At 54.7% G+C, this 26,986-nt stretch overlaps 1 protein-coding gene across 1 annotated transcript in view; it reads left to right on the plus strand.

Moving 5' to 3' along the window:
* LOC115831501 (rab effector Noc2-like) overlaps positions 1 to 25,678 on the plus strand; it is a 35,758-nt gene extending 10,080 nt beyond the window's left edge. Inside the window, exons 4-5 of the mRNA XM_030799805.1 lie at positions 25,034 to 25,152; positions 25,634 to 25,678. Of these exons, the coding sequence (XP_030655665.1) occupies positions 25,034 to 25,152; positions 25,634 to 25,678 (164 nt within the window). The remainder of the gene's footprint in view (positions 1 to 25,033; positions 25,153 to 25,633) is intronic.
* The last annotated feature ends 1,308 nt before the right edge of the window (positions 25,679 to 26,986 follow it).

Below are 26,986 nucleotides of genomic sequence, written 5' to 3' on the forward strand. Positions count from 1 at the left end.
CCACACACAAACACATCCACAATGAGACACATCCACACACAAACACACCCGCAATGACACACACATCCACACACAAACACACCCGCATTGACACACACATCCACACACAAACACACCCGCATTGACACACACATCCACACACAAACACACCCGCATTGACACACACAAACACACACAAACACATCCGCAATGAGACACACACATTCACACACAAACACACCCGCATTGACACACACATCCACACAAACATCCGCAATGAGACACACATCCACACACAAACACACCCGCATTGACACACACATCCACACACAAACATCCGCAATGAGACACACATCCACACACAAACACACCCACATTGACACACACATCCACACACAAACACACCCGCAATGAGACACACACATCCACACACAAACACACCCACATTGACACACACATCCACACACAAACACACCCGCATTGACACACACATCCACACACAAACACACCCACATTGACACACACATCCATACACAAACACACCCGCATTGACACACACATCCACACACAAACACATCCACAATGAGACACATCCACACACAAACACACCCGCATTGACACATCCACACACAAACACATCCGCAATGAGACACACACATCCACACACAAACACACCCGCAATGAGACACACACATCCACACACAAACACACCCACATTGACACACACATCCACACACAAACACACCCGCATTGACACACACATCCACACACAAACACACCCACATTGACACACACATCCATACACAAACACACCCGCAATGAGACACACACATCCACACACAAACACACCCACATTGACACACACATCCACACACAAACACACCCGCAATGACACACACATCCACACACAAACACATCCACAATGAGACACATCCACTCACAAACACATCCGCATTGACACACGCTCACACCTACACACACATCAACATGCACACACACTGACATTCACACACACATCCACGTGCACACACACATCCACATGGACACACACGTAATACACTTGCACACACATGCACACACACACCTGCTCACGTGCACACACACTTGCACACACATACACACTCACATGCACACAAGCTCACACATGCACACACAGTCACACGTGCATGTACACACAGTAGCTTTACACACACACTCATGCATACAGTAGCTCACAGGCTCATTCACACACACACTCACACTCATGTGCACACACACAGTTGCCCACATGCACACACACTCCCATGCACATGCGCACACCCTGGGGAGGAGCAGAGCCCCCCTCACCTCCTCAGGCACGCAGACTTGACCTTTTACTTAATTAAAGATGGCCTTTTAATTTTATGGGCGAGGAGGGCAGTGGCCCCACGCTCTTGCAGTAGACTGTGGATCCTCTGGATTGGGGTCTGCTGGAAAGTCCCAGGAGATACTCGGAGGCTGTGAAAACCACCCTGCTCTCGCCAGATGCTGCTCCTCCTGGCACCCTGCCTCCGAGGGCCCCGGGGCCAGCATCCTCCTCCTGCCCCACAGTCCCTCTCACTGGCTTGGAGCCGATCACAGCACCAGCTCACTCGCTCCCTCAGCCTCTCTCCAAGCCTCTTTGCCACCTCCATTTCTCTCTCTCTCTCTCTCTCTCTGTCTCTCTCTCTCTCCCCCCCTCTCTCCTCCCTCCCCTTCCCTTCTCTCCCTCTCTCCTCTTACATCCCATATCCCTTGGGCTTATGCACCTGTAGCTCCCAACTTCTTCTCCCTGCAGCCCAGCCCACCCCATTTTCTTTCTCATGCCCTGTTGGAAGAAGAAGGGTAATCAATAGAGGAAGGGTAATCATCAATAGATACTACAAGTCATGAACTTTTCAACCCACAGAGCAATCAGGTGAAAGGGTTGATGTTTCTGAGGTGAGTTCCTTTTTCTTCCTCCTTTAAATTTTTTTTGTTAATTTTTTTCTTTTCTTTTTTTTTTTTTTTTTTGAGACAGCCTTGCTCTGCCACCCAGGCTGGAGTGTGGTGGTGTGATCTTGGCTCACTGCAACCTCCGCCTCTTGGGTTCAAGCAATTCTCAAGTCTTAGCCTCCTGAGTAGCTGGGATTACAGGCGTGCACCACCAAACCTGGCTAATTTTTGTATTTTTAGTAGAGACGGGGTTTCACCATGTTGGCCAGGCTGGTCTCAAACTCCTTGGCCTCAAACAATTCACCTGCCTCGGCCTCCCAATGTGCTGGGATTACCAGCATGAGCCACCGTGCCAGGCCTTTCTTTGTTAATTTTTAATTACATAAGAATACAAGATATATTTTAGCAAGTTAATTCAAAGGTGTATGAAAAAGAAAAATCTCTTCTACTTCCCCTCATCTCCAAACCCTTTCTCTGTGTTCCTACAAACATATACTGGATAAAGGGGTGGGTTTTTTTGGCTTTTGTTTTAGCAATAAAAATAGGCTCTTACCCGCCACTCTGCATGGTGCTTTTTTCACTTAAAAGAATATGAGCAACCTTCCAGGCCAACAGATACAGATTCTACATTATTCATTTTCATGGCTGAGTAAAATCTCACAATATAGTGTATTACAATTAATCACCTATTGATGGACATTCAGATCAATTTCTAGTTTTTTTACTTTTTTTTAAATTTTAGAGACAGGGTCTTGCTCTGTCGCCCAGGCTGGGGCGCCGTGGTGCAATCACGGCTCACTGCAGCCTGGACCTCCTGGGTTCACAGGATCCTCCCACCTCAGCCTCCCCGGTAGCTAGGACTGCAGGTGCACACTAATGCACCTAGCACACGTTTAAATTCGTGTATTTTGTAGAGATGGGTGTCTCACTATGTCGTCAGGCTGGTCTCAAAGTCCTGAGCTCAAGTTGTCCACCCGCCTCGGCCTCCCTAAGTGCTGGGATTACAGGCGTGAGCCACCGCACCTGGCCTAAGATGATTTTTAAATATTCATAAGGACACAATTGTTCACAGGACCATTATAACCAAAAAGTGGCAACAAGTCATACGTCCATCAACTGATGAATGGAAACAATATGGTGTGATCACATGGTGGAACATTATTCAGTCATAGAAAGGAAGGAAGTGCTGATCCACACTGTAGCCTGGACGAACCTTGAAAACGCCATGCGAAGTGGAAGAAGCCGGAGACGAAAGGCCGCATGTTGTATGATCTCATCTGTATGAGCCGGCAGGAGCAAGCCAGTGCACAGAGGCAGAAAGTAGACGGGTGGTTGCCAGCGCCTGGGGAGGATGGGGAGGGGAATGGGGGCTGACTGCTAATGGGTACACAGAGCTGATGAAAATGCTTGAAACTAGACCGTGGTCGCTACACAAATGTATGGCTATACTAAAAACCACTGAGTTGTATACTTTCTGAGGGTACCTTTTGTGGTATATAAATTATATTTCAATTTTTAAAATTCATAAGGTGGAGAATAGCTTAACAACAAAAAACAATTTTTTTTTTTTTGAGATGGAGTTTCACTCTTGTTGCCCAGGCTGGAGTGCAATGGCACGATCTCAGCTCACTGCAACTTCTACCTCCCGGGTTCAAGTGATTCTCCTGCCTCAGCCTCCTGAGTAGCTGGGATTACAGGCTTGCACCACCATGCCCAGCTAATTTTGTATTTTTAGTAGAGGTGGGGTTTCTCCATGTTGGTCAGGATGGTCTTGAACTCCTGACATCAGGTGATCCACCCACCTTGGCCTCCCAAAGTGCTGAGATTAGAGGCATGAGCCACCGCGCCCGGCCAAAATCTCTTTTTAAGAATAGCAAGGGCAGGCTGTGTACACTGGCTCATGCCTGTAATCCCAGCACTTTGGGGGCCAAGTCAGGAGGATCGCTTGAGTCAAGAGTTCAAGACTAGCCTGGGCAACATAACGAGACACTGTCTCTACAAATAAATTTTTAAGACTTAGCCGGGTGTGGTGGCACATACCTGTAGTCCCGGCTACTCAGGAGGCTAAGGTGGGAGGATCACTTGAGCCCAGGAGCTTGAAGCGGCAGTGAGCTGAGACCACAGCACTGCCCTCCAGCCTGGGTGAAAGAGTGAGACCCCTATCTCTCAAAAACAAAAACAAAAACAAAAACAAAACAAAAAAAAAAAGAACAAAAAAAACAAAGCAGAATCGGGAGGGTAGTGGAAAGAAGTGTCCAGCCAAATTTTAAAGCTTGACTATAAAGTTACTGAAATAAGTAAGAACAATAGAGTATTGGTGTCAGGATAAACAGAATATTTATTTGTAGAATGAATCAACAGACAAGTGGAATAGACAATAATAAAGAAAGGGTAGCCTGAGAATGTACGGACGCCAACCGTAAGTCGCTTTTCAACTCAATGAGAAGCTAACAGACCTATCTCATAACTGGAGCTGGTGCAGTTAGATTTCTTCCTCCTTCTGGGTGTATCCAGAAACACACTGCAGATAGATGAGATCGAAACGTTAAAAATAACACAATGAAAGTATTAGGGAAATAGTAGACGTGTTCCTGTCGTCTGTGTTATCTCAGGGAGAGCCAAGAACTGCACTGCACCTGCGGGACAGGTGCGCTGACTACCTGAGTTTGCTGCTGTCTCCCTCCCCTGGACGCTGGGTATTGATTTTGGCAAGGATTTGCCTGCAGACCCCTTGGTGGGTCCCAGCAGGGTATTCCTTCTTTCCCCAGGAGGGGGCGGGGAATGGCATGGCCTGAGTACCTCTTGGTAACTAGCCGCAGGGTCTGTCTCTGAGCAATGTCTCTCCCCCTCCACCTGCTCCCTGCAGACAGTGTGTGCTCTGCCCTGCTCTTCCTGGTACATCATTGCTCATATATGACAGCAGTAAAGTCAGCTTTTGCACACGTCCTGGTCTCTTTGGTCCCCTGTGGTATAGGAGGTGTCAATGGCGGCACCGGTGCTGCGGGCCCTGGGGTTGTAACACCTTTAGAGCTGGGCTCACCCCTCGGCAGGCTTCTTTCCTTCAAGCTGGATTTCCACCCTGTGCACAGAAAGAGAGTTGCTGGGGGTGGGAGTTGAGAGTAGCCACATCAACATGGCATATTTGAGTAGCGAAAGAGTACATCTTTTTCTCATAAAATACGAAGCTCAGAGGAAGGAGTGACGGCTTCGGTTCAGCAGCTTCAGTGATGTCAGGACAGATGTCTTTGCAATTCTTCTCTTTCCCTCATGGTCACAAGGTGGGCACTGCAGTTCCAGCTGTCACTGTAAAGAAAGGAAGAACGATAAAGGTGCGGCTGGAGGAGCAAGGCTGCCTGGAGTCATTACATGTGGAGGTGATTCTCAGATGGAATGTTGTTCTCTGACTCCAGTGCCGAGGACAGTTAACAGGATGCGGCTTCTTATTCTCTTCAACCTCCAGAGCTGTGACCCGGAGGTACCGCTGCCTGGGTCTGCCCTGGAGTTTCGTTTCGTTGCTTTTCTTTTCGTTTCTTTTCTTTTCTTTCTCTCTCTGTCTCTCTCTCTCCTTTCCTTTCCTTTTCCCTTTCTTTCTTTTCCTTCCTTTCTTCTTTTTCCTTTCTTTCTTTCTTTTTCTTTTCTCTCTCTCTCTCTTTCCTTTCTTTCTTTTTCTTTCTTTCTGTCTCTCTCTCTCTCTTTCTTTCTTTTTCTTTTCTTTCTTTCTTTCTCTTTGACAGGGTTTCACTCTGTCACCCAGGCTGGAGTGGAATACAGTGGCTCAGTCTCAGCTAACTGCACACTCCACTTCCGGGGCGGCCGCAATCCTCCCACCTCCCAGGTAGCTGGCCATGTACTACCGCACCTGCTAATTTTTTTGTGTCTGTAGAGACGGGGTGCTTCCACGTTGCCCAGGCTGGTCTCGAACTCTTGGGCTGAAGTGATCCGCCCGGCTCAGCCTCCCGAAGTCCTGGTACTACAGGCGTGAGCCACCGCACCTGGCCTGCTGTGTCCTTTCTGCCTGCCTTTCTCAATGGTGACTGAGCGCCTGACACCAGGGGCCTGAAGCCAGTGTTCAGAGGGCTTTTCTGGGACATGTGTCCTTTCCTCGGGTGGGAGCCAGGGCCTCTGGATTCATGAGGTTTTACCATGTGGACCTCGGCCTGGGATCCTGGGGTATCATCCAAAGCCTTGTCACTGGACTGTGCCCGGGCAGATTTGGGGAGGCCTTTCCACTTTGCCCAGCACCATCAAAAGCCCCGCTCACAGGGTGTAAATACGTGTTTCCTCCTCACATCCATGCCCTTAGAGAGGAACCGAAAAGCTCCCAGGCTGGGACACAGGCAGCTCCGGCTATGAGGCAAATTCCTTTTCCCTTCTCCACTGAGGGCTGGGTCATTGTCCCTCTTCAGGCCTCTCTGCAGGAATCCTGCCACCTCCCACCGTCCATCCTTCCCCAGAGGGGAGCGCAGGCCTCCTGGGTTGCTTTGAACAGGGTGACACACCGGTTCCCTTCCAGGTTTTGGATTTGTTCCAGGTGGGGAGTTTTAAGAAAAATGGGAGTTTCAGGATCACTTCAGTGGCTCACTTGATGTTAGACAGGTTTTAAAAATTCCAAACTGTGGTCCTTTTTGTGGTGGGGTGAAAGCAAGCCTGAGGGTTCTGTGTGGGTTGCACACTCTGGTTCAGCTCAGGCCACAAATGTTTGCCAGGGCCGCCCTTCCTCAGTGACCCCCAGCTAACCTGCCGCCCCCACCCTATGCCCTCTACCTGTCTTCCTGGAAGAGCTGAGTCCCTCCGAGCTGTCCTAGCCCCAACGCTCTGTGACTCATGGCCGCTAACCCAGCTGATGCTCAGAGCAGCCTCCAGGGCAGCTACAGACGGTGGAATCGACTGTTCACTATGGATGAGGAGGGGAAGGCTGGCCAGGGTCCTGTAGGCGGCCAGGCTGTGCCCAAGAGGACCCAGGATCCCGGCTTCTAAAACCCAGTGCACGCCCCGCCCTTGGCAGAAGCCATGCTGAGTCAGGCTCTCGCTCAGTTCTCGACGCTCACTGGCTTTTTCTTTTCTGACTGTTGGGGATTTTTGGTTGTGAGGATCAGGGACCACCAAGGCTGGCACAAGGTGGGGGTTGCTGCCAAGCCACTGAGGAAGGTTCTGCCAGAATCAGGGCGGGAGACAAAGGCTGGCGAGGCCGCGAGGAGACAGGGCGGCTGAGCTGCTTCCACTTGTACCAGCTCTGTGCTCCTGATGCCCGCTCTGCAGCTTGCCTGCCCTCCAAGTCAACCATCTGCCCCACCCCCACCCCGCTCTCAGGACCCCACGTCCATACTTGGGAGAAAAAGTGATTGGCCCAATTATTTCTGTTCTGTGTCCGATAGTCAGACGTAACGGATGGCGTGGCCAGTGTCCGATAGTCAGACATAACGGATGGCTTGGCCAGTGTCCAACAGTCAAATATAACGGATGGTGTGGCCGGTGTCCGATAGTCAAATGTAACGGATGGCGTGGCCGGTGTCCAACCCTCAAACGTAACGGATGGCGTGGCCAGCTAAGGCCACTTCTCCCAGACCTGGAGCAGAGCTGAGGCAGGGCAGGGGACATTTAGGTTTCCTTGATCAATAGCCATCCAGCCACAGAACTGAGTGTTTTGCATCTGACGGAGGAGTGAGCTCCCTGTCAATGGCAGCATTCAAGCCCAGAGGTAGCACATTAGAGTGGGGGTCCTGCGGGTCAGAAGCTGTGAGAAGCTCACTGTGGGCTGGCACTGTGTGTCCAGAGTTAAGCCCAGGTTGGGAGCAGGGCTGGCACAGGGCGAGGCCTTCTGTGCTCCAGGATCAGGGAAGCCATGTGGCCAACCCAAGCTTCGAACCCGGGACCCGTCTCATTAGTGAGTGCGGAGCCTCCGCCGACCAAGCTAATAAGCAGCCTTGTGGCTGCCGTTTTTCCATCAAACGCATATGCTGTTTCCTGACTTCTTCACGCGGCGTGCTATTTATACCAGCCGATCCATTCATTCTTAATGAGGTGCAGTTGTGGATTGTAAAATGTTTTATTTTCAGAGAGCATTGCTGACTGCCCAGAGCCAGCTGCTGCTATGCTGCCTTCCTTCTCTCTCTGTCGCTGAGAGATTTGCATTTTGGAAGCTCAGCCTCCTTCTCCTCACCCCCAGCCCACTCCCCACCCCCGTATTTTGCTAGCAGACTCTGGATTTGCCATTTCTGTCACAGAGACCAGTCGCGGTACGTGAATTCTCCACAGCCTTCCGAGCAGCTGGGAGTGCGTGTTGTACGCACCAGGGCCAGGGGGCTGGAGCTTGCAGGAGGCGGAATGGAGTAGGAAGGCTCCGTGTCGGGAGGTGGGTGCCGTCTGTCCTCGGGGACCACACATTGGCCTGTGTTTTGGGTCACAGACTGGTGGAGCAGTGATTCAATCTGGCCTACTGCTTAAAATTCATTGTCAACTTGTTTAAATGTGGAGAACTCTCATTTTTTAAAAATTGGAGCTCTGGCTTCCTTTGTGGAAGGATACCTCCCTGCTCGGGGAAGTTGTCAGGGAAGTAGCCGCTCCCCGCTGGAGGAAGTTGATCAGGGTAAGTAGCCGCTCCCCGCTAGAGGAAGTTGGTCAGGGTAAGTAGCCGCTCCCCGCTCAGGGGAAGTTGTCAGGGTAAGTAGCCGCTCCCCGCTCAGGGGAAGTTGATCAGGGTAAGTAGCCGCTCCCCGCTGGAGGAAGTTGATCAGGGTAAGTAGCCGCTCCCCGCTAGAGGAAGTTGATCAGGGTAAGTAGCCGCTCCCGCTCAGGGGAAGTTGATCAGGGTAAGTAGCCGCTCCCCGCTAGAGGAAGTTGATCAGGGTAAGTAGCCGCTCCCCGCTAGAGGAAGTTGGTCAGGGTAAGTAGCCGCTCCCGCTAGAGGAAGTTGATCAGGGTAAGTAGCCGCTCCCCGCTAGAGGAAGTTGATCAGGGTAAGTAGCCGCTCCCCGCTCAGGGGAAGTTGTCAGGGTAAGTAGCCGCTCCCCGCTAGAGGAAGTTGATCAGGGTAAGTAGCCGCTCCCCGCTAGAGGAAGTTGGTCAGGGTAAGTAGCCGCTCCCGCTAGAGGAAGTTGATCAGGGTAAGTAGCCGCTCCCCGCTAGAGGAAGTTGGTCAGGGTAAGTAGCCGCTCCCGCTAGAGGAAGTTGATCAGGGTAAGTAGCCGCTCCCCGCTCAGGGGAAGTTGATCAGGGTAAGTAGCCGCTCCCCGCTCAGGGGAAGTTGATCAGGGTAAGTAGCCGCTCCCCGCTTGCATTCTGTGGTTCGCTGCAGTCCCCACCCAGCCCTATTGTCTCTGATACCCTTTCAGCATCACTATTGCAGTGTTTTTAAGAAGAAAGGGAAACTGTTCTTGTTTCACGTCCCTGTGAAAAGAGAGAATAGAAGACAGACCAACAGGGACGCCTGTTGCAAGAAAAATGGGTATGCTTATCTCAGAAGGGAAGGGCCCTCATGTCCAGCTCACTTCACTCCCTGACCTTTGCACCTGGCCAGTGGAAGGCAGGGGCCTGACCAGGTCATGTCTGTGTGTCTGTACTAACCCTGACCCCTTGACCCTGCCCCTAGTGGCTGCTGTGAGCATGGAGGTGGCCCAACGTGACCTCATCAGCAGGGCTTTACAGGCCCAGCCCCTACAGGGCTGGTGTTTTTCTGGGGGGCTCCTGGGCTGGACAGTCTTGGCGTTGGAAGCCCTTTTTCCTCTCTAGGTGTTGGTTTCCCCGTGAGTAGAATGGATGAGGGGCTGGGACAGAGTCTGTTCTCTCCCAGCGGTCATGTCTTACAGGTCTAAATCCAAAGGAATGAAACTTACGGAGGAATTCCAGGCAGGGGGTAGGCAGTGGCTGGTAAGGCAGCTCTCAGATCAGCCTCTACTGGAAAGCCCAGCCCCATTTCCGCGTCGTCCCCACCCTCTGCACACACGCACACGCGCCACACAGGCACGTGCTGCCAAATGAAATCCCGTCAGACCCACCCAGCATCCCCACTGTGCTGTGATAAGCGCTCACTAAGTGCCGTGAACTGACTGAAGCTCCCTTCCCAAGTCCTAGCCCCAGGAAGGTCTCTTATGCTTAATTATCACCTTCCCCGTCTCCGTTCATTTTCCTCCCTGCATGGATTCTGTAGTCCCAGGGAGCTGGAAGTACCTGGGATGTTTGAAATATAAAAAGCTAATAGAAGCCAACACACACACACACACACACACACACACAAACACACACACACACACACACACCCCGGAAAGGACTGTTTAGAGACAAGGAAGGGGGGAGTTGTCTTTGAACCACCTAAGAACAGCACCGCAGGCCCCGTGTGGCACCTTGGAAGCCGCTGACTCAGATCTCGCTGGTGCAGGTCTGCTGTTTGGGTCAAGAAAATAAACAATCAAACAATGTCATAGACAGTTGTGTCTGTGGCTCTGGTCCAGCCAGACATTTGGGGAATGAATGTCATCCCTCCCAGCTGAGGCAGGGCGAGGGGAGGGGGTGACGCTGAACTGCCCGAGGCCGCCGTGGGTTCCGCTGGGAGAGGCGCTGACAGTCGGCCTTGGTCTTCTCAGGCAGCTGCCATTCTGCCAGGGTCAGCTGAGGCCTGGGTACCACTGCCTATCTGTCTGTGCAGTAAAAGGGACGGGCTTTGGCCCTCAGTGCCGAGGAGTCCGATAAAGACAGCAACAGCCGTAGCTGCCATAGATGACATGGTTGCTCACTGCAGGCTGTGCTGGGCGCTGTGCATCTCTGTTATTTCGTGTCATCCCCCAACAACCTGTGATGGGGCCACTACTGTTGTCCCATTTTACAGAAGAGGAAACTAAGTCACGGAGAGGTCAGATAGTTTGCACCGTAGTCTCAGCATGGAAAGGCAGAGAACTACCTGCAGCAGTCAGGAAACGGCCCTTTCCCTAAGTCTCAGGGGAGTAGAGGCCCGGCCGCGTCTTACATGGCAGTGTTTTGAAACGGAAGCCCACACACATGAATTTGTTGTGACCTTTGGAGCCATTGGTTAAGCCAGACACAAGCTCAGTGATGATGGGCGTGAATGGAGGGGCCTCTCCCAGAACAGATGTCCTGAGCACGAATGAGCTGCTGTTGCTTTCCTCACCTGCTGCACCCGACCCCCTCCCCCAGCGGCCCACCTGCCTGTCGTGGGCCTCCTCGCTGGCTTAGAGATGGATTTCCAAGAGCAGAAGGACCTCATTAGCCACGTCACGGAGGTCAGGAGCATGGCTGTCTCCTCTAATTTGCCCGAGACCCAGTGACAACCTTGGCTGATTGGTTGATTCCAGCTGCAAGGTGACATCTGCGGGCCCCTTGCCCCTGTCTTAGCTGAACTGGGACAGTGGGGCCCAGCCCCCAAGGGCCAGCCTCTGGCTTCCTTTTGGTGGGCAGAGTTCCCGTGTGTGCCTGGCCCATGCTAGGCTCTGCCTCGTGCAGTGAAGCACATACGTCTCCAGCCACTCACCTGTCTCAGAGACTAAGTGAAGTGAATAAATCTGGGCCTCTCTGCCCCATCTGATGCCAGTGAAGGCCTGGGATATAACTGCCGTGGCTCCCCTCAGCTCTCAGCTCTCTCCCAGGGCCACCTGTCCATCACAGGTGAAGCCTGGCCTTGCACATGGGGCTGAGCTGATTTCCTGCTGGTGGTCCAGAAGCGGGCAGCAGGGCCGCCCTGCACACAGGAAGGGGCGGACAGGCCTCCCTACCTTGGTTGCCCCTGGGATAGACAGGAGATCCAGGCAAAGCAGGCAGCCCACCCCGTACCCAAGCTCTGATCACAGACCCCATGGACCTGAGGGAGTGAGATTCCAGCCCAGGTGGGGAAAACTGAGGCACAAACCCAGAGGCCAAGAAAGCAGGGCCCTGAGGATATGTGACAGAGAGACCTGGGGAGGGAGAGACAGAGATGGAGGCCCAGAGATGCAGAGAGGCAGATCCTGGAGAGTGAGAGGAGCTGGCATAGACAGAAGGACGAACCAAGAAACAAGAAGGCTCTGAACACACAAAGACACAGACACGGAGGGAAATGAAGATAAGAAATTCAGAGGCAGAGGGAGATTTTAGAAACAGCTGCAAGAGGCCGGGTGCCGTGGCTCACGCCTGTGATCCCAGCACTTTCGGAGGCCGAGGCAGGTGGATCACTCGAGCCCAGGAGTTCGAGACCAGCCTGGACAACATAGCGAGACCCTGTCTCTATAAAAAAAAGGAAAAAAAAAGGGAGGCACAAAGAGATGAGGTGAAAGAGCAATGAAGGCCCAGAGACACCCGGAGAGAGAGGGTGGAGTCAGGATGCTCCCAAAAGCACATCCCGCACCCCAGCGAAGTCGTGGGCAGGGGCCATGGGCTTGCTGTGTTTCATTCTTTCATAAAGCAAAAGCCATCATCTGTCCCTGACAGTACAGACCACACCCAACCCAGACCAGGCCACGTCCCTGCATGCCTGAGCCTGGAGCCTTTCTCCTGAGCCAGCAGGACGGTCCTGGCCCCAGAGGAGTCCACTGCCTGGCCTTTGCTTTTCCTGTTCTCTGACCAGGATGCCTGGCACACCCCAGCCTCAGCTTTTGTATCTGAATTATGCCCATCCCTAAATTCCAGCTCTTCCAGGAAGCCTTTCTGACTACCCCTCTCCCTGAGCGGTCCCCCGTCCTTCGCGTTCTCTCTGGAGGGAGCTGATCTCATCTTCCGCCCATCCACCTTTCATTCTATCTGGAGCTCCTCAAGCGAGTGCAGGGACCACGAGATTTCAATGCTGGTGACCACATCTCTGTTGATTTGAGGATTTGTCTTCATTATCCGGTGCCTCCTGTCTGTCTCTGGGCCTGAAGGAGGGAGTGAATGAAAATCGATGGTAAATGAATAAACAAGCGCAGGACACCCTCCTCCACTCCCCAGACCTGGATTCCCAGCCCTGTCTGTGCCCCATCAGCTCCCCTGCCTGGGGCTGTCCTCGGGGGCCTTTCCGTGGCAGCCTGGAAGGGGGACCAAGGAAGGAGGGCTCCCCAGCTACCACGTCCTCTCCAGCCCTCTGAGGTAGTCCTGTGGCTGTCAGGGGTGGTCAGGTGGTAGCCAGCAAAGGGCCAGAAGCACACCCATATCTCCTGGCTCCGGGGTCCCTGAGGGAGGGAGGGAGGGAGGGGCAGGCTCTGAGCCTCTTATGGCTGCCAGTGGACCCCTCCCTAAGAGGACAGGCTCTCTAGGCCTCGAAGCCCCTGTTCTCCCTTTCCAGACCCTCACCCTGCAGGGAGCTTCCAAACCAAAGAAAGAGCTTGTTTCCCCCAACCCTGCACTCCGGCCAGAGGTGGGTTTGGAAGAAGAGCAGGCTGTGTGAACCGGGCACTCTCCCCCAGGACCCACTCATCCATGGCCATGGAAGCAGCCTCCTACAGCCCCTCCCTATTCAGCTGTTTTTTGCCCAGGCTGAGGCCACCAAGCATCCCCCTGAGTGTCCCTTTGGAGGAGGCTGGGAGAGGTGCCTGGCATCCCTGAGATTCCTCCGTCGTGGCTCAGAAGGGCTGCTTGCCCAGCGCTTGTCCTGGGGGAAACCTCAGCTCTTCGGGGGAGATGGAGGTGACAGATGGGGCTCTGGGGTCTCCTTTCCCTCTGTGGCCCACCCCTTGCTGACCCCAGCCGGCCTGCTGTCTTTGTACAGAGCAGTTTCCTGTCCTGGGGAGGATTTTCAGGAAAACAGTCAGCAAGTATTTCCTGAGTAACCGCTTTGCCCAAAACCCAGCAGTGGGGCTGAGGGAAGAGACACGTGCCTTTAGGTATGGCCTTGCCCTCGAGTGGTGCCTGAATCTGTTGAGGAAGTCGAGGCAGGCCTTGGTCAGAGCTGAAATGCAAGCCAGACAGCCTCTGGGTGGGGAGAGGAGGGAGGCTGCATCTTCCCTGCTGCTTCCCATTGGCATTTCGCCCATGAGGATTGAGACTTCAGTGGAGAAATGATTTGAATGGGTTCCTGGAGGGGGTGGATTAGATTCTAATTTTTAAAAATATTTATAGGCTTGTGTAGCCTTTTAAATTTGCAAAGCCGTTTGTCCTACTTGGTAGTTATTTTTGTCTCCATTTTACAGATGGGAAGACTGAGGTTGAAAGAGATTAAGGTGTTTGCCCAGGAGCATCCAAGGCAGGACCAGAGCTCAACGCTAGCTGCTGAGGGTGAACTAGAGATCTCCCCCACACTGCAGCCTCTGCTGTGACAGGAAAAGGGTCCAGAGAGGGCACAGAAGAGCACGGTGGGGAGACCGGGAGGGGACTGGCCGCCTGGAGGGAGGATTTCTGAGGGGATAGAGCCGTTAGGGTCAGGCAGGACCCTGGGGCATCCTGCGTGCTCGGTGAGGTGGAAAAGCGATGTTTCAGGCAATAGAAAGGCCTGGGTTCAAATCCCAGCTCTGCCTCTGAATGGCTTCTGAAGGTATCCTGGGTCCTGGGTGTCCTAGAAAGCCCAGCTTGGGAATCCACGCTCCCTCGAAAGGGGTGAGTCCACCTGCGAGGTTGGCCTGGGCACCCCAGGGCCAGCCCTGTGCTGCATGATGTGGGCCCGTGAGTTCCAGATGCCTCTGCATGTAACATCTCTTGCCTGTCAAGCACCTACCACAGGCCAGATGCCGACCGCATTACTTCTTTTGACCCTCACGACAACCCGGGGTGACAGTCCCCATCCCCCTTTCCACAGGTGAGCCCCTGAGCACACAGAGAGGAAAAGGACGGCTCCAGGGCCGGGCACTCACACCTGTAATCTCAGCACTTTGGGAGACCGAGCGGGAGGATTGTTTGACCCCAGGAGTTAGAGACCAGCCCTGGCAAATAGAGAGATGATGTCTTTACAAAAAATAAAAATAAAAAGTAGGAAACTGGCCTAAAGTCATACTGCTGGGAAGTGGCAGAGGCAGGACACCAACCCAAGTCTCAGAGCCGGTGACTCCCCCACCCCAGGCTCCCCTCCTGCTGCCACCAAGATGGAGCCCCAGCCTTGGGAGCCATCTCAGTGGACTTCAGGCCACGGACCCTGCCCTGTGTGCCGGTGGAGCAGCCGTCCCCTGTCCCAGCAGGGACGGACAGCCCTGCGTCTCTGCAGCTGCGCCTGCCTCGTGGGCTGGAGACGGCTAACTGGGAGTGTCTGCACTCCCGGGGGCCTTATCATCATTCCTTTACATTAGAGAATGTTTTTTGTTTTTAGTATGCAAAATTTTCCACCATCTGCTTTGCCTTGGCAGAATGTTTGCTGAAAATATCTCTCTTCCTCTATAATTCCCATAATTTCTGGGGGCTTTGGGAGCCTCCAAGCAGAGTGGCCGTAGCTCACAAGTGCCTCCCAAACTCAGGCTGCTGGCTGTCCTCGTGCCGGGCGGCAATGCTGTGTGGTCCAGCGGGAGCATCTCCCCACCCCTGACCAGGGAGGGGCACCAGGGCTGTCTCACCAGGGGCACCTTGGGCTGACCCAAGGTTGAATCCCAGGATTCAGACCCAGAGTGGGTGCCCGGGTCAGCCCCTATGTTTTTATAGAGAAGCCTGGAGAGAGCTGGGGCCATGAAGCCAGGTGGTGGCTGAGCAGAGCCTGGAAGCAGGGCCCCCGCACCCCAGTGCAGTGCTGTGAGGCCACACGGCCAGCATGACGCCTCTCCCCTGGACCATCCCAGGCCAGGCCCCTCCACAGGACAGCTGCCACCCATGTCCTTTGAGGCAGTCAAGAGTTTCCAGAAGGAAACGCTCTTCCCCCCGCTCCATGTACCAAAACCCTGAGTTTCCATGGTGACAGTCAAATTGCAAATCCAGCCAAGAGTGAGCAGGGGGAAAGAAACGCTGGCCTCTCCCCAGAGAAGTGGGCACGGCTGGCGCTGGGGCTGGCCACTGCTGAGGATGAGCACCAGGCAAGCAGGCAGCCCTTCTGGGCTGCGGTGGGGAAACCTCAGGGATGCCAGGTCCCCAGCAAGTGGCTGAGGCCCCCGTGGAGGGGCCCAGGGGGAGAGCTTCTCCCCCACCCCTGCCTCTCGGCGGCGCCCGGTGACTCCATGATACTCCTTCCTCCGAAAGGCTGTTGGGACGGCCATCTCCCTGGTGTACTCGCATCTTCCATCTGAAAAATCAGGCGTGGGCAGAATACAGGGCCCATCGGTGAGCCATCCCAGACTCAGCCTTTGGGGAATTAAAGAGAAAAAAAGATATGAGCCTTCAGACACACAGAGTGTTATGTTGAGGATGGAAGAGCAAGGGCCAGAAGACGGGTGAGCCTGAAAGCTTTGTTAACAGCCTGGAAGACTGACAGTCACAGCTGCTATGCAGGGAGAAAGGTGTCAACAGCAGTCGAATGGCAGATTAGCCGAGGTTTGGGTTTTCGGTGACATTTCAGTGGAGGGAGGAAGAAGAAAAGGCTGCTTCCTTCGCAGCCCGAGGAAGCCAGGAACATCTGGGGACGCCGCGTTTGTGCTGGGCCTGGGGCTCCTCAGCAGGGTTTGCTCGGTGCCCTTCCGCCCCGCCAGTAAATGCCAAGGCCGGTGCGGGCACTGCTGGCTTCCTTTGGTTTATTTCTTGTGAGTGGTGTTCATTAAAGTGGATTAGAAATGAGATTTGGGTCTGTACCACAAAGACCTCTAAGCCCCAGCTTGAAATCCCAGACGCAGTGAGCAGAGAGGCTGCAGCCACGGAGAGGCTGTTCCCCTTCTTCACGGCTGTGGCCCTTTGGGGTCTATAAACGGAGATGAAGAACAAGCCAGGGAGAATGTGTCTAACGAGACGAGTCTGTCTCATCGGCGTCCTGGCGCCTGCTCTGTGTCACCTGTGTGAGCTCAGTTGGCACCTGAGGCTCTTCCCCGCTTCATGGCTGTGGCCCTTTGGGGTCATAAATGGAGAAGAAGAACAAGTGACTGTAATTCAGGGAGGATTTTCTACCTTTTTTTTGTTAATCCTTGTGCACATGGGCACCAAATGGGGACTAGGCCAGGTGGCACCCTGACCCTAACCCCACCTCCAGGGTTGCTGTTTTGGATAAAATGCACAACTCATAACAAACGCCGTCCTCACGACATGGCGCGGCACGGTTCACGGTTGTCTTGCGGTTTTCGCCTGCTCCCAGCCCAGCTCTGTGACCATGTGTGATAGAATCCTATCCCGTCGTCTCCTTCCGAGTCCTTTGACATCTGCCCCTTCGCACCAAAGGAGGCTGGCGTGTGTGACACCACGGAGCCCCATGCCCACCCCCAGCCCCAGACTGTGTAGATTTTGCATATTAGCCGTGGGGGAGATGGGACATTCCAAGTCAGGAAGCATGACTAGATCTCCCATAAGCATCTCTGCCAGAGAGAGGCGGAAACCGGTGTGGAGGCAAGCCACCCCGCCCGCCGCAGGACTGTCCTCCTGCTGGACACCTCCTGCTCCCGGGAAGTAGGAGCCACAGGCCTCTAAGTTCACTGTAGCTGCCCCAAGGGCAACATGCGAATGACTTGCTCCAGGAGCCCAGCAGGAATCCCTGGCTCCTTCCCGCTTCCTCCTATCCCTTTTTCATGGGACCTATGAGGTTGGCATCTAATCAGTGAGTCAAAACTACATAAATGCTTATAAAACTGACGCCCATGAGGTCCAGTCTTGGTGGATTCATGATCAAAGCAGCTCAGTCCAGGACCCGAAAAACAATTGCAAAATAAGGAAGGTTTTCCTCGTATTTCTCAAATACCATGAAGAGGGCACACGGACCCCAACCATGCCCCATCCCCATCTCCTCTTGCTGCTCCATCACAAAAGTCCAAGGAGCCAGAGCAGAACTCTTCCTGGAGAGCAGGACAGAAAAAGGCAGAGCCTCTGAGCAGATGGAGGAAGGGGAGGCCTCTGAGTCTGAGCAGATGGAGGAAGGGGAGGCCTCTGAGCAGGTGGAGGAAGGGGAGGTCTCTGAGCAGATGGAGGAAGGGGAGGCCTCTGAGTCTGAGCAGGTGGAGGAAGGGGAGGACTCTGAGTCTGAGCAGATGGAGGAAGGGGAGGCCTCTGAGTCTGAGCAGGTGGAGGAAGGGGAGGCCTCTGAGTCTGAGCAGATGGAGGAAGGGGAGGACTCTGAACAGGTGGAGGAAGGGGAGGCCTCTGAGTCTGAGCAGGTGGAGGAAGGGGAGGCCTCTGAGTCTGAGCAGATGGAGGAAGAGGAGGTCTCTGAGCAGGTGGAGGAAGGGAAGGCTCTGAGTCTGAGCAGATGGAGGAAGGGGAGGCCTCTGAGCAGGTGGAGGAAGGGGAGGCCTCTGAGTCTGAGCAGATGGAGGAAGGGGAGGACTCTGAGCAGATGGAGGAAGGGGAGGCCTCTGAGTCTGAGCAGATGGAGGAAGGGGAGGCCTCTGAGTCTGAGCAGGTGGAGGAAGGGGAGGACTCTGAGTCTGAGCAGATGGAGGAAGGGGAGGCCTCTGAGTCTGAGCAGGTGGAGGAAGGGGAGGCCTCTGAGTCTGAGCAGATGGAGGAAGGGGAGGCCTCTGAGTCTGAGCAGATGGAGGAAGGGGAGGTCTCTGAGCAGGTGGAGGAAGGGAGGCCTCTGAGTCTGAGCAGGTGGAGGAAGGGGAGGCCTCTGAGTCTGAGCAGATGGAGGAAGGGGAGGTCTCTGAGCAGGTGGAGGAAGGGGAGGCCTCTGAGTCTGAGCAGGTGGAGGGAAGGGGAGGCCTCTGAGTCTGAGCAGATGGAGGAAGGGGAGGTCTCTGAGCAGGTGGAGGAAGGGGAGGCCTCTGAGTCTGAGCAGATGGAGGAAGGGGAGGCCTCTGAGCAGGTGGAGGAAGGGAGGCCTCTGAGTCTGAGCAGATGGAGGAAGGGGAGGACTCTGAGCAGATGGAGGAAGGGGAGGCCTCTGAGCAGATGGAGGAAGGGGAGGCCTCTGAGTCTGAGCAGATGGAGGAAGGGGAGGCCTCTGAGTCTGAGCAGTGGAAGGAAGGTGAGGCCTGAGTCGAGCAGAAGAAGGGGAGGACTCTGAGCAGGTGGAGGAAGGGGAAGGCCTCTGAGTCTGAGCAGATGGAGGAAGGGGAGGCCTCTGAGCAGGTGGAGGAAGGGGAGGCCTCTGAGTCTGAGCAGATGGAGGAAGGGGGGCTCTGAGCAGATGGAGGAAGGGGAGGCCTCTGAGTCTGAGCAGATGGAGGAAGGGGAGCCTCTGAGTCTGAGCAGTGGAGGAAGGGGAGGACTCTGAGTCTGAGCAGATGGGAAGGGAGGCTCTGAGCAGGTGGAGGAAGGGGAGGCCTCTGAGTCTGAGCAGATGGAGGAAGGGGAGGCCTCTGAGTCTGAGCAGATGGAGGAAGGGGAGGTCTCTGAGCAGGTGGAGGAAGGGGGAGGCCTCTGAGTCTGAGCAGGTGGAGGAAGGGGAGGCCTCTGAGTCTGAGCAGATGGAGGAAGGGGAGGCTCTGAGCAGGTGAGGAAGGGGAGGCTCTGAGTCTGAGCAGGTGGAGGAAGGGGGCCTCTGAGTCTGAGCAGATGGAGGAAGGGGAGGTCCTGAGCAGGTGAGGAAGGGAGGCCTCTGAGTCTGAGCAGATGGAGGAAGGGGAGGTCTGAGCAGGTGGGGAAGGGGAGGCTCTGAGTCTGAGCAGATGGAGGAAGGGGAGGACTCTGAGAGATGGAGGAGGGGAGGCCTCTGAGCAGAGGAGGAGGGGAGGCCTCTGAGTCTGAGCAGATGGAGGAAGGGGAGGCCTCTGGTCTGAGCGATGGAGGAGGGGGTCTGCAGGTGGAGGAAGGGGAGCCCTGAGTCTGCAGATGGGGAAGGGGAGGATCTGAGCAGGTGGAGGAAGGGAAGGCCTCTGAGTCTGAGCAGATGGAGGAAGGGGAGGCTCTGAGCAGGTGGAGGAAGGGGAGGCCTCTGAGTCTGAGCAGATGGAGGAAGGGGAGGCTCTGAGCAGGTGGAGGAAGGGGAGGTCTCTGAGCAGATGGAGAAGGGGAGGACTCTGAGCAGATGGAGGAAGGGGAGGCCTCTGAGCAGATGGAGGAAGGGGAGCCTCTGAGTCTGAGCAGATGGAGGAAGGGGAGGCCTCTGAGTCTGAGCAGATGGAGGAAGGGAGGCTCTGAGCAGGTGGAGGAAGGGGAGGCCTCTGAGTCTGAGCAGATGGAGGAAGGGGAGGACTCTGAGCAGGTGGAGGAAGGGAAGGCCTCTGAGTCTGAGCAGATGGAGGAAGGGGAGGCCTCTGAGCAGGTGGAGGAAGGGGAGGCCTCTGAGTCTGAGCAGATGGAGGAAGGGGAGGACTCTGAGCAGATGGAGGAAGGGGAGGCCTCTGAGTCTGAGCAGATGGAGGAAGGGGAGGCCTCTGAGTCTGAGCAGGTGGAGGAAGGGGAGGACTCTGAGTCTGAGAGATGGAGGAAGGGGAGGCTCTGAGCAGTGGAGGAAGGGGAGGCCTCTGAGTCTGAGCAGATGGAGGAAGGGGAGGCCTCTGAGTCTGAGCAGATGGAGGAAGGGGAGGTCTCTGAGCAGGGGAGGAAGGGGAGGCCTCTGAGTCTGAGCAGGTGGAGGAAGGGGAGGCCTCTGAGTCTGAGCAGATGGAGGAGGGGAGGTCTCTGAGCAGGTGGAGGAAGGGGAGGCCTCTGAGTCTGAGCAGGTGGAGGAAGGGGAGGCCTCTGGTCTGAGCAGATGGAGGAAGGGGAGGTCTCTGAGCAGGTGGAGGAAGGGGAGGCCTCTGAGTCTGAGCAGATGGAGGAAGGGGAGGCCTCTGAGCAGGTGGAGGAAGGGGAGGCCTCTGAGTCTGAGCAGATGGAGGAAGGGGAGGCTCTGAGCAGATGGAGGAAGGGGAGGCCTCTGAGCAGATGGAGGAAGGGGAGGCCTCTGAGTCTGAGCAGATGGAGGAAGGGGAGGCCTCTGAGTCTGAGCAGATGGAGGAAGGGGAGGCCTCTGAGCAGGTGGAGGAAGGGGAGGCCTTGAGTCTGAGCAGATGGAGGAAGGGAGGACTCTGAGCAGGTGGAGGAAGGGAAGGCCTCTGAGTCTGAGCAGATGGAGGAAGGGGAGGCCTCTGAGCAGGTGGAGGAAGGGGAGGCCTCTGAGTCTGAGCAGATGGAGGAAGGGGAGGACTCTGAGCAGATGGAGGAAGGGGAGGCCTCTGAGTCTGAGCAGATGGAGGAAGGGGAGGCCTCTGAGTCTGAGCAGATGGAGGAAGGGGAGGCCTCTGAGCAGATGGAGGAAGGGGAGGCCTCTGAGTCTGAGCAGATGGAGGAAGGGGAGGCCTCTGAGTCTGAGCAGGTGGAGGAAGGGGAGGACTCTGAGCAGGTGGAGGAAGGAGAGGCCTTTGAGTCTGAGCAGGTGGAGGAAGGGGAGGCCTCTGAGCAGGTGGAGGAAGGGGAGGATTCTGATTCTGAGCAGGTGGAGGAAGGGGAGGCCTCTGAGCAGGTGGAGGAAGGGGAGGCCTCTGAGTCTGAGCAGGTGGAGGAAGGGGAGGCCTCTGATTCTGAGCAGATGGAGGAACGGGAGGCCTCTGAGCAGATGGAGGAACGGGAGGCCTCTGAGCAGGTGGAGGAAGGGGAGGACTCTGAGCAGATGGAGGGAGGGGAGGACTCTGAGTCTGAGCAGGTGGAGGAAGGGGAGGCCAGGCCCGATCCCATGCTCATCACTCTTTTTTTTTTTTCATTATGCTTTAAGTTCTAGGGTACATGTGCACAACGTGCAGGTTTGTTACATCTGTATGCATGTGCCATGTTGGTGTGCTGCACCCATTAACTCGTCATTTACATTAGGTATATCTCCTAATGCTGTCCCTCCCCCTTCCCCCCACCCCACAACAGGCCCTGGAGTGTGATGTTCCCCTTCCTGTGTCCATGAGTTCTCATTGTTCAGTTCCCACCTATGAGAACATGTGGTGTTTGGTTTTCTGTCCTTGTGATAGTTTGCTGAGAATGATGGTTTCCAGCTTCATCCATGTCCCTACAAAGGACATGAACTCATCATTTTTTATGGCTGCATAGTATTCCATGGCGTGTATGTGCCACATTTTCTTAATCCAGCCTATCATTGATGGACATTTAGGTTGGTTCCAAGTCTTTGCTATTGTGAATAGACCATGCTCATCACTCTTGCTCCAGTGCACAGGTCGGGTCTACGGAGAGGAGAGCCACACCAGCCTCATTTGCATGTGCAATTTGGTCCCTGCCCTCAAGGAGCCTCACAACCTGCTAGGGGAAGCAGACACGCAAACAGAGCAGAAAGTGGTTGGTGCAGTTGTAGTAGAGAGCACAGGGCGTTCAGCCAGCCAGGGCACAGGTGAGACAGAGGGCTTCCTGGAGGAGGCAGTTTTCTGAGCCAAGAGAAGACGGGTGGGCAGGGCATTCTGGGCAGAGGCAAGTCAGTCCCAGTGGGAGGTGGTGGCAGGAGCCACAAGCCGCAGGAGGCTGGAGGCACCCGGGTTGAGACAGTGGGTGGCATGGGATGCAGGTGGAAAAGTAGACAAAGGGCAGGAGCCCAGTGTGGTCCTGGGGGCGTGGGGAGCCTTTAAAGAGGGTGAAGCTGGGATCTGTGCTTTTGCTGGAGCATCCCCTGGCTGTGCAGAGAACACGGAGTGGAGTGCCTGCAGGTGGGGCCCTGGTGGGGCCACTGTCACAGGAGTTCAGGTTGGAGGAGCTGACACCTCGCGTTAAACAAGGCAGTGACACTGGTGAGGAAGTGACCGATTTAAGAACCATTTGAGTGAAACTGGCAAGACATGAGGAGAAAAGAGGCAAGACCACGAGTCCCCTGACCTTCATGAAGCACCTACTGTGTGCTGGCCGCTCCGCTGGGGGTGCACCCCTGTGTGCTGGCTGCTTTGCTGGGGGCGCGCCCACTGTGTGCTGACCTCTCTGCTGGGGGTGAACCTACTGTGTGCTGGCCGCTCTGCTGGGGGTGAACCTACTGTTTGCTGGCCTCTCTGCTGGGGGTGAACCCACTGTGTGCTGGCCAGTCTGCTGGAGGCGCACCCACTGTGTGCTGGCCGCTCTGCTGGGGGTGCACAGGGTTGAGAGTCTCCCGGGTGTTCATGGCAGCCAGCTCCAGCCTCTGGTTGCTTGTTCCAAGACCTGTGACTCCCTTAGCTGAAAGGTGACATAGGCTGAAGCCATGAAGGCTTTTCCAGAAGCCTCTGGATCTACATGGCAGCTACTGTTTCCCCACCCCAGCGCCCACAGTGGATTTTCATAACTGACCAGGCACTTCCTCCCACTAAGCTTCAGTGCGGTCTCTGAATTCTTCCCTACACGCTGCTCCAGAAAGGGCTCAGTGGATCAAATGAAGTGTGCTAGGCACCTCAGTATAGATGGATTTTGTTTCCAGTCTTACCTCCCACCAGCGGGTACCATGCCTCACGGTTGTTTGGAAGATGATGCCCACTAAGGGCCCAGCACAGTGCCTGGCATAAGAGCTCAACCCGCCCTAACCTTTCTCCGTAACCACCAGCGTTTTGCATTCCCCAAGGAAAACCCTGACAGGCACCCCTGACTCCTGCCCCATCTGCTGAGTTTCTCGCCTGTGAGAGCTGGTTACCCTTGATCCAGGCCTTTCTGTGCTGTTGTACTCAGTATTGCAATGATATCACTTAATTAAATGTTACACGAATTGATGGAAAGAGGCAGAAAAGAGACAGAATTGTTTCATGAAAACTGAGACTTTGGAAAGTCTTTATTTTTTTTTTCTTTTTTGAGACAGAGTCTCGCTCTGTTGCCCAGGCTGGAGTGCAGTGGCACGATCTCAGCTCACTGCAACCTCCGCCTCACAGGTTCAACTGATTCTCCTGCCTCAGCCTCCCGAGTAGCTGGGAGTACAGGTGCCCGTCACAACGCCAAGCTTATTTTTGTATTTTTAATAGAGATGGGGTTTCATTATGTTGGCCAGCCTGGTCTTGAGCTCCTGACCTCAAGTGATCCACCCGCCTTGCCCTCCCAAAGTGCTGAGATTACAGGCATGAGCCACCACACCCAGCCCTGGAAAGTCTTGATGGAAGCAACTTGCTTTATAAAAATCTATGGAATTAGGGGTGGACAGGACAACTGTGAAAACCAAGAGGAAGAAATGGAAAAAGGATTCTGCAGTTGTCCCGCTTGGCCAGGGTCTGTGGGTCCCGCTGCAATTCAGAGAAACTGCACCTGGGGTCGCAGGCAATGCACTACGGGTGCAGTTTATATCTGACAGACTGTGTGAGCCAATCTCGCAGAAGCACCCAAGCCTGGCATCGAAAGATTGGCGAATGGATGTACATTTCTGTGTTTAAAATTAAAATAGAATGTTTAAAGGGTAGCTATATCCTGTATTATGACTCTCACTGTTGATTACCCAGCCAAATACGGTTTCCATTTAGTCGAGAAAAGACAGTTTCTCCCACGGTGGGTGTTCACTGTGACAACATCCTCACCTCCCCTTGCTGGGATTCCAGCCCCATCCGTCTGGTTCCCTTCCGCATTTGCGAGACCCCACTGTGCGTTACTGGATGAACTGGGATGAGAGCCCGGGCCTGCTGGCTCCCAGTTCAATTCTTGCAGTGAAATCAGAGGGTTGTGAGCGGGGGCCGCGGAGCCAGCCTGCCGGGTTGAGAATCCGGCTCTTCCACTTACAACTTGGGCACATGCCCCCGTTTTCTTGCCAGTGAAATGGGGGTAATGCTGTTTCCTACCTCACAGAGTTGTTCTGAAACTTCAGTGAATGTGTCTATGGAAAGTGCCTGGAATTCTCCCTAAGGGTCAGCTCTGACTGTCCCCGCATCCCTGCAGAGCATTGCCTTGGGCCTATTGTCTCCCTGAGTGGAGGCCTCAGAGCTGTTGTTCTTGGGCCTATTGTCTCACCGAGTGGAGGCCTCAGAGCTGTTACACCTGCACCACGGTGATAATTGGCCTCCGCCACGGCAAGTGGGTTCTGGTTCCACCAGAGGAACTGGAACAGGGGGTGGCATGTGGAGATGGCTGGCCAACAGGTGAACTCTTCTCTGCTGCTCACGCTGAGCCCAAGTCCCAGCCTCCTCACACCAGGACTCCCCTCTTTGGCCAGCAGAAATGCGTGTCCTCCCATCCCCAGGCCATTATTTCTTCTGCCCAAAGTGAAAGGGCCAGCCGAGCTGCTACGCCACGTGGTCATGAGCTGAGGAGGCCTCTGCCCTGGCCCCTCCGTCCATGCCTGCAGGCAGGGGCTTGTTGGGTGACCCCCTGTGCTGTGGTCTGTCTCTTCCAGTGGTTTCCAGCGACAGTGACAGTGACTCGGATCTCAGCTCCTCCAGCCTAGAGGACAGACTCCCACCCACTGGGGTCAGAGACTGGAAAGGTGACAAACCCTGGAAGGAGTCAGGTAAAGTGGGGAGTAAAATGCTGCTTATTGGCTGGGCGTGGTGCACTCCAGCCTGGGCAACAGGAGTGAAAATCCATCTCAAAAAAAAAAAAGAGAAATGAAATGAAATGAAACATTAGACCATGCACAGTGGCTTATGTCTGTCATCCCAGCACTTTAGGAGGCCGGGGTGGGCGGATCATGAGGTCAGGAGATTGAGACCATCTTGCCCAACATGGTGAAACCCCACCTCTACTAAAAATACAAAAATTAGCTGGGTGTGGTGGCGGGTGCCTGTGATCCCAGCTACTTAGGAGGCTGAGACAGGAGAAGTGCCTGAATCCAGGAGGCGGAGGTTGCAGTGAGCCGAGATCGCATCACTGCGCTCCAGCCTGGTGACAGAGCAAGACTCCATCTCAAAAAAAAAAAAAAGGTGCTGTTTATTTCCGAAGCCCCGGAGACAGGGACAGAGTGGCTTTGCTGCTTCCTCGGATTGCTGCTTCCCAGCGGGTGTCCAAGGAGTTCTACATCTGGAAGGAGAAGCAGGCCTAGGGATGGGACGACAGGCTCCTTGAGGCTCCTCTGTACACACAGCGGGGGAAGGAGGGCAGGCAAAGGACAGGAGCCAGGGCCAGCCAGGCCACCCATGCCCATGGCCCACACACCTGGGACTCCTCCCATGCCCACCTGTGAGCGTTCCCCAACTGAGAGTTTGCCTCTTGGATCATGAGAGCTGAGAAAATCAGGGGCAGACCTCCCTGCACTAGGTCAGTCCTGCCATGAAACCACCATGGGGTCCCAGGACCTGCTGTGACCTCTGGGCCTGCATTTCCTTCTCATTAGCAAGTGAGACAGAACACGTGGCCTCCAAAGCGCCTTCTGACTAGGACATCCCTGCGCTCACTCTCTGGGACCTGCTGTATGAAAGAGGGTTAACAGGGGCATTGAGACTGGTACAGAGAAGGCCTGGGAGAGGAAAGGAAAGACATTTTCCTGCCCTTCAAACACACAAGGGACTTCTGGAAAAAGGGCCAGCTTCATTCGGTCACTCCACAGGTCGGAACTGGGACCGTTGAAAGAAATTTCAGGGAGGCCAATTTTAGTACAGAAGAAGGAAGGCTCAGTAATAACTGCCCCAAACGGGAATGAAATGCCTTGGGGGTCCTGTCTTGGGACCAAGACTGGGTTGGGAATGGAAGTTTGAGCTAAATCAGAGCCGGCAAAGGCCTGGCACACGTACCACCACCCCCCACTCCTGTGACCATGGCAGACATTACTAGGTGATCATGATACTCTTTCCACAGAGCCCTGATGTGCCCTCAGAGTCCTCCTCAGTGCAGTTTTCTAAGTGGCCAATATCAGTAGGTAGAGATGGCACAAGAGATGAAAACTGTCCCCGGACCAGTGACTTCTTAGGCTCCTTCAGGCTGAAGATTCTAGAGAAAATTTAGAAGAGTATAAAGGAGACACCTGCCAGCCTCGGTTTCCAGGGCAGGCTTTATACTCCCCTCCTTCTCCCACCGCGGGCTCTTGTCCCCTGGCTCCACACCCACCCTCAGCTCTGACCAAGCGGGACTGGGAGACAGGAGAAGGTCAGCGAAGTAGCAGGCTCCGCGTCTGCTCTCTTGGCCAGGCAAGGACCAGAAACCATGTTTGAGCGAAGACCCTTTAGTGAGTTAACGCAGCAGTCAACATCTCTCTCTCACTAGGTTAACCGTTAACCGAAATATATATCCCCCACCCCCAACCCCATTCTGTGGTAATTGTGACTTTCCTGTTGGTGACGTGTGACTTAGTGAAAAGACCTGCAGGCCCGTTCTTGGACCCAACAGCAACGGCCAGAGGGTGGGGTCGGGCCAG

Source organism: Nomascus leucogenys, chromosome 19 (genome assembly GCF_006542625.1).
Source record: "Nomascus leucogenys isolate Asia chromosome 19, Asia_NLE_v1, whole genome shotgun sequence".
In the NCBI taxonomy this organism is placed as follows: domain Eukaryota; kingdom Metazoa; phylum Chordata; class Mammalia; order Primates; family Hylobatidae; genus Nomascus; species Nomascus leucogenys.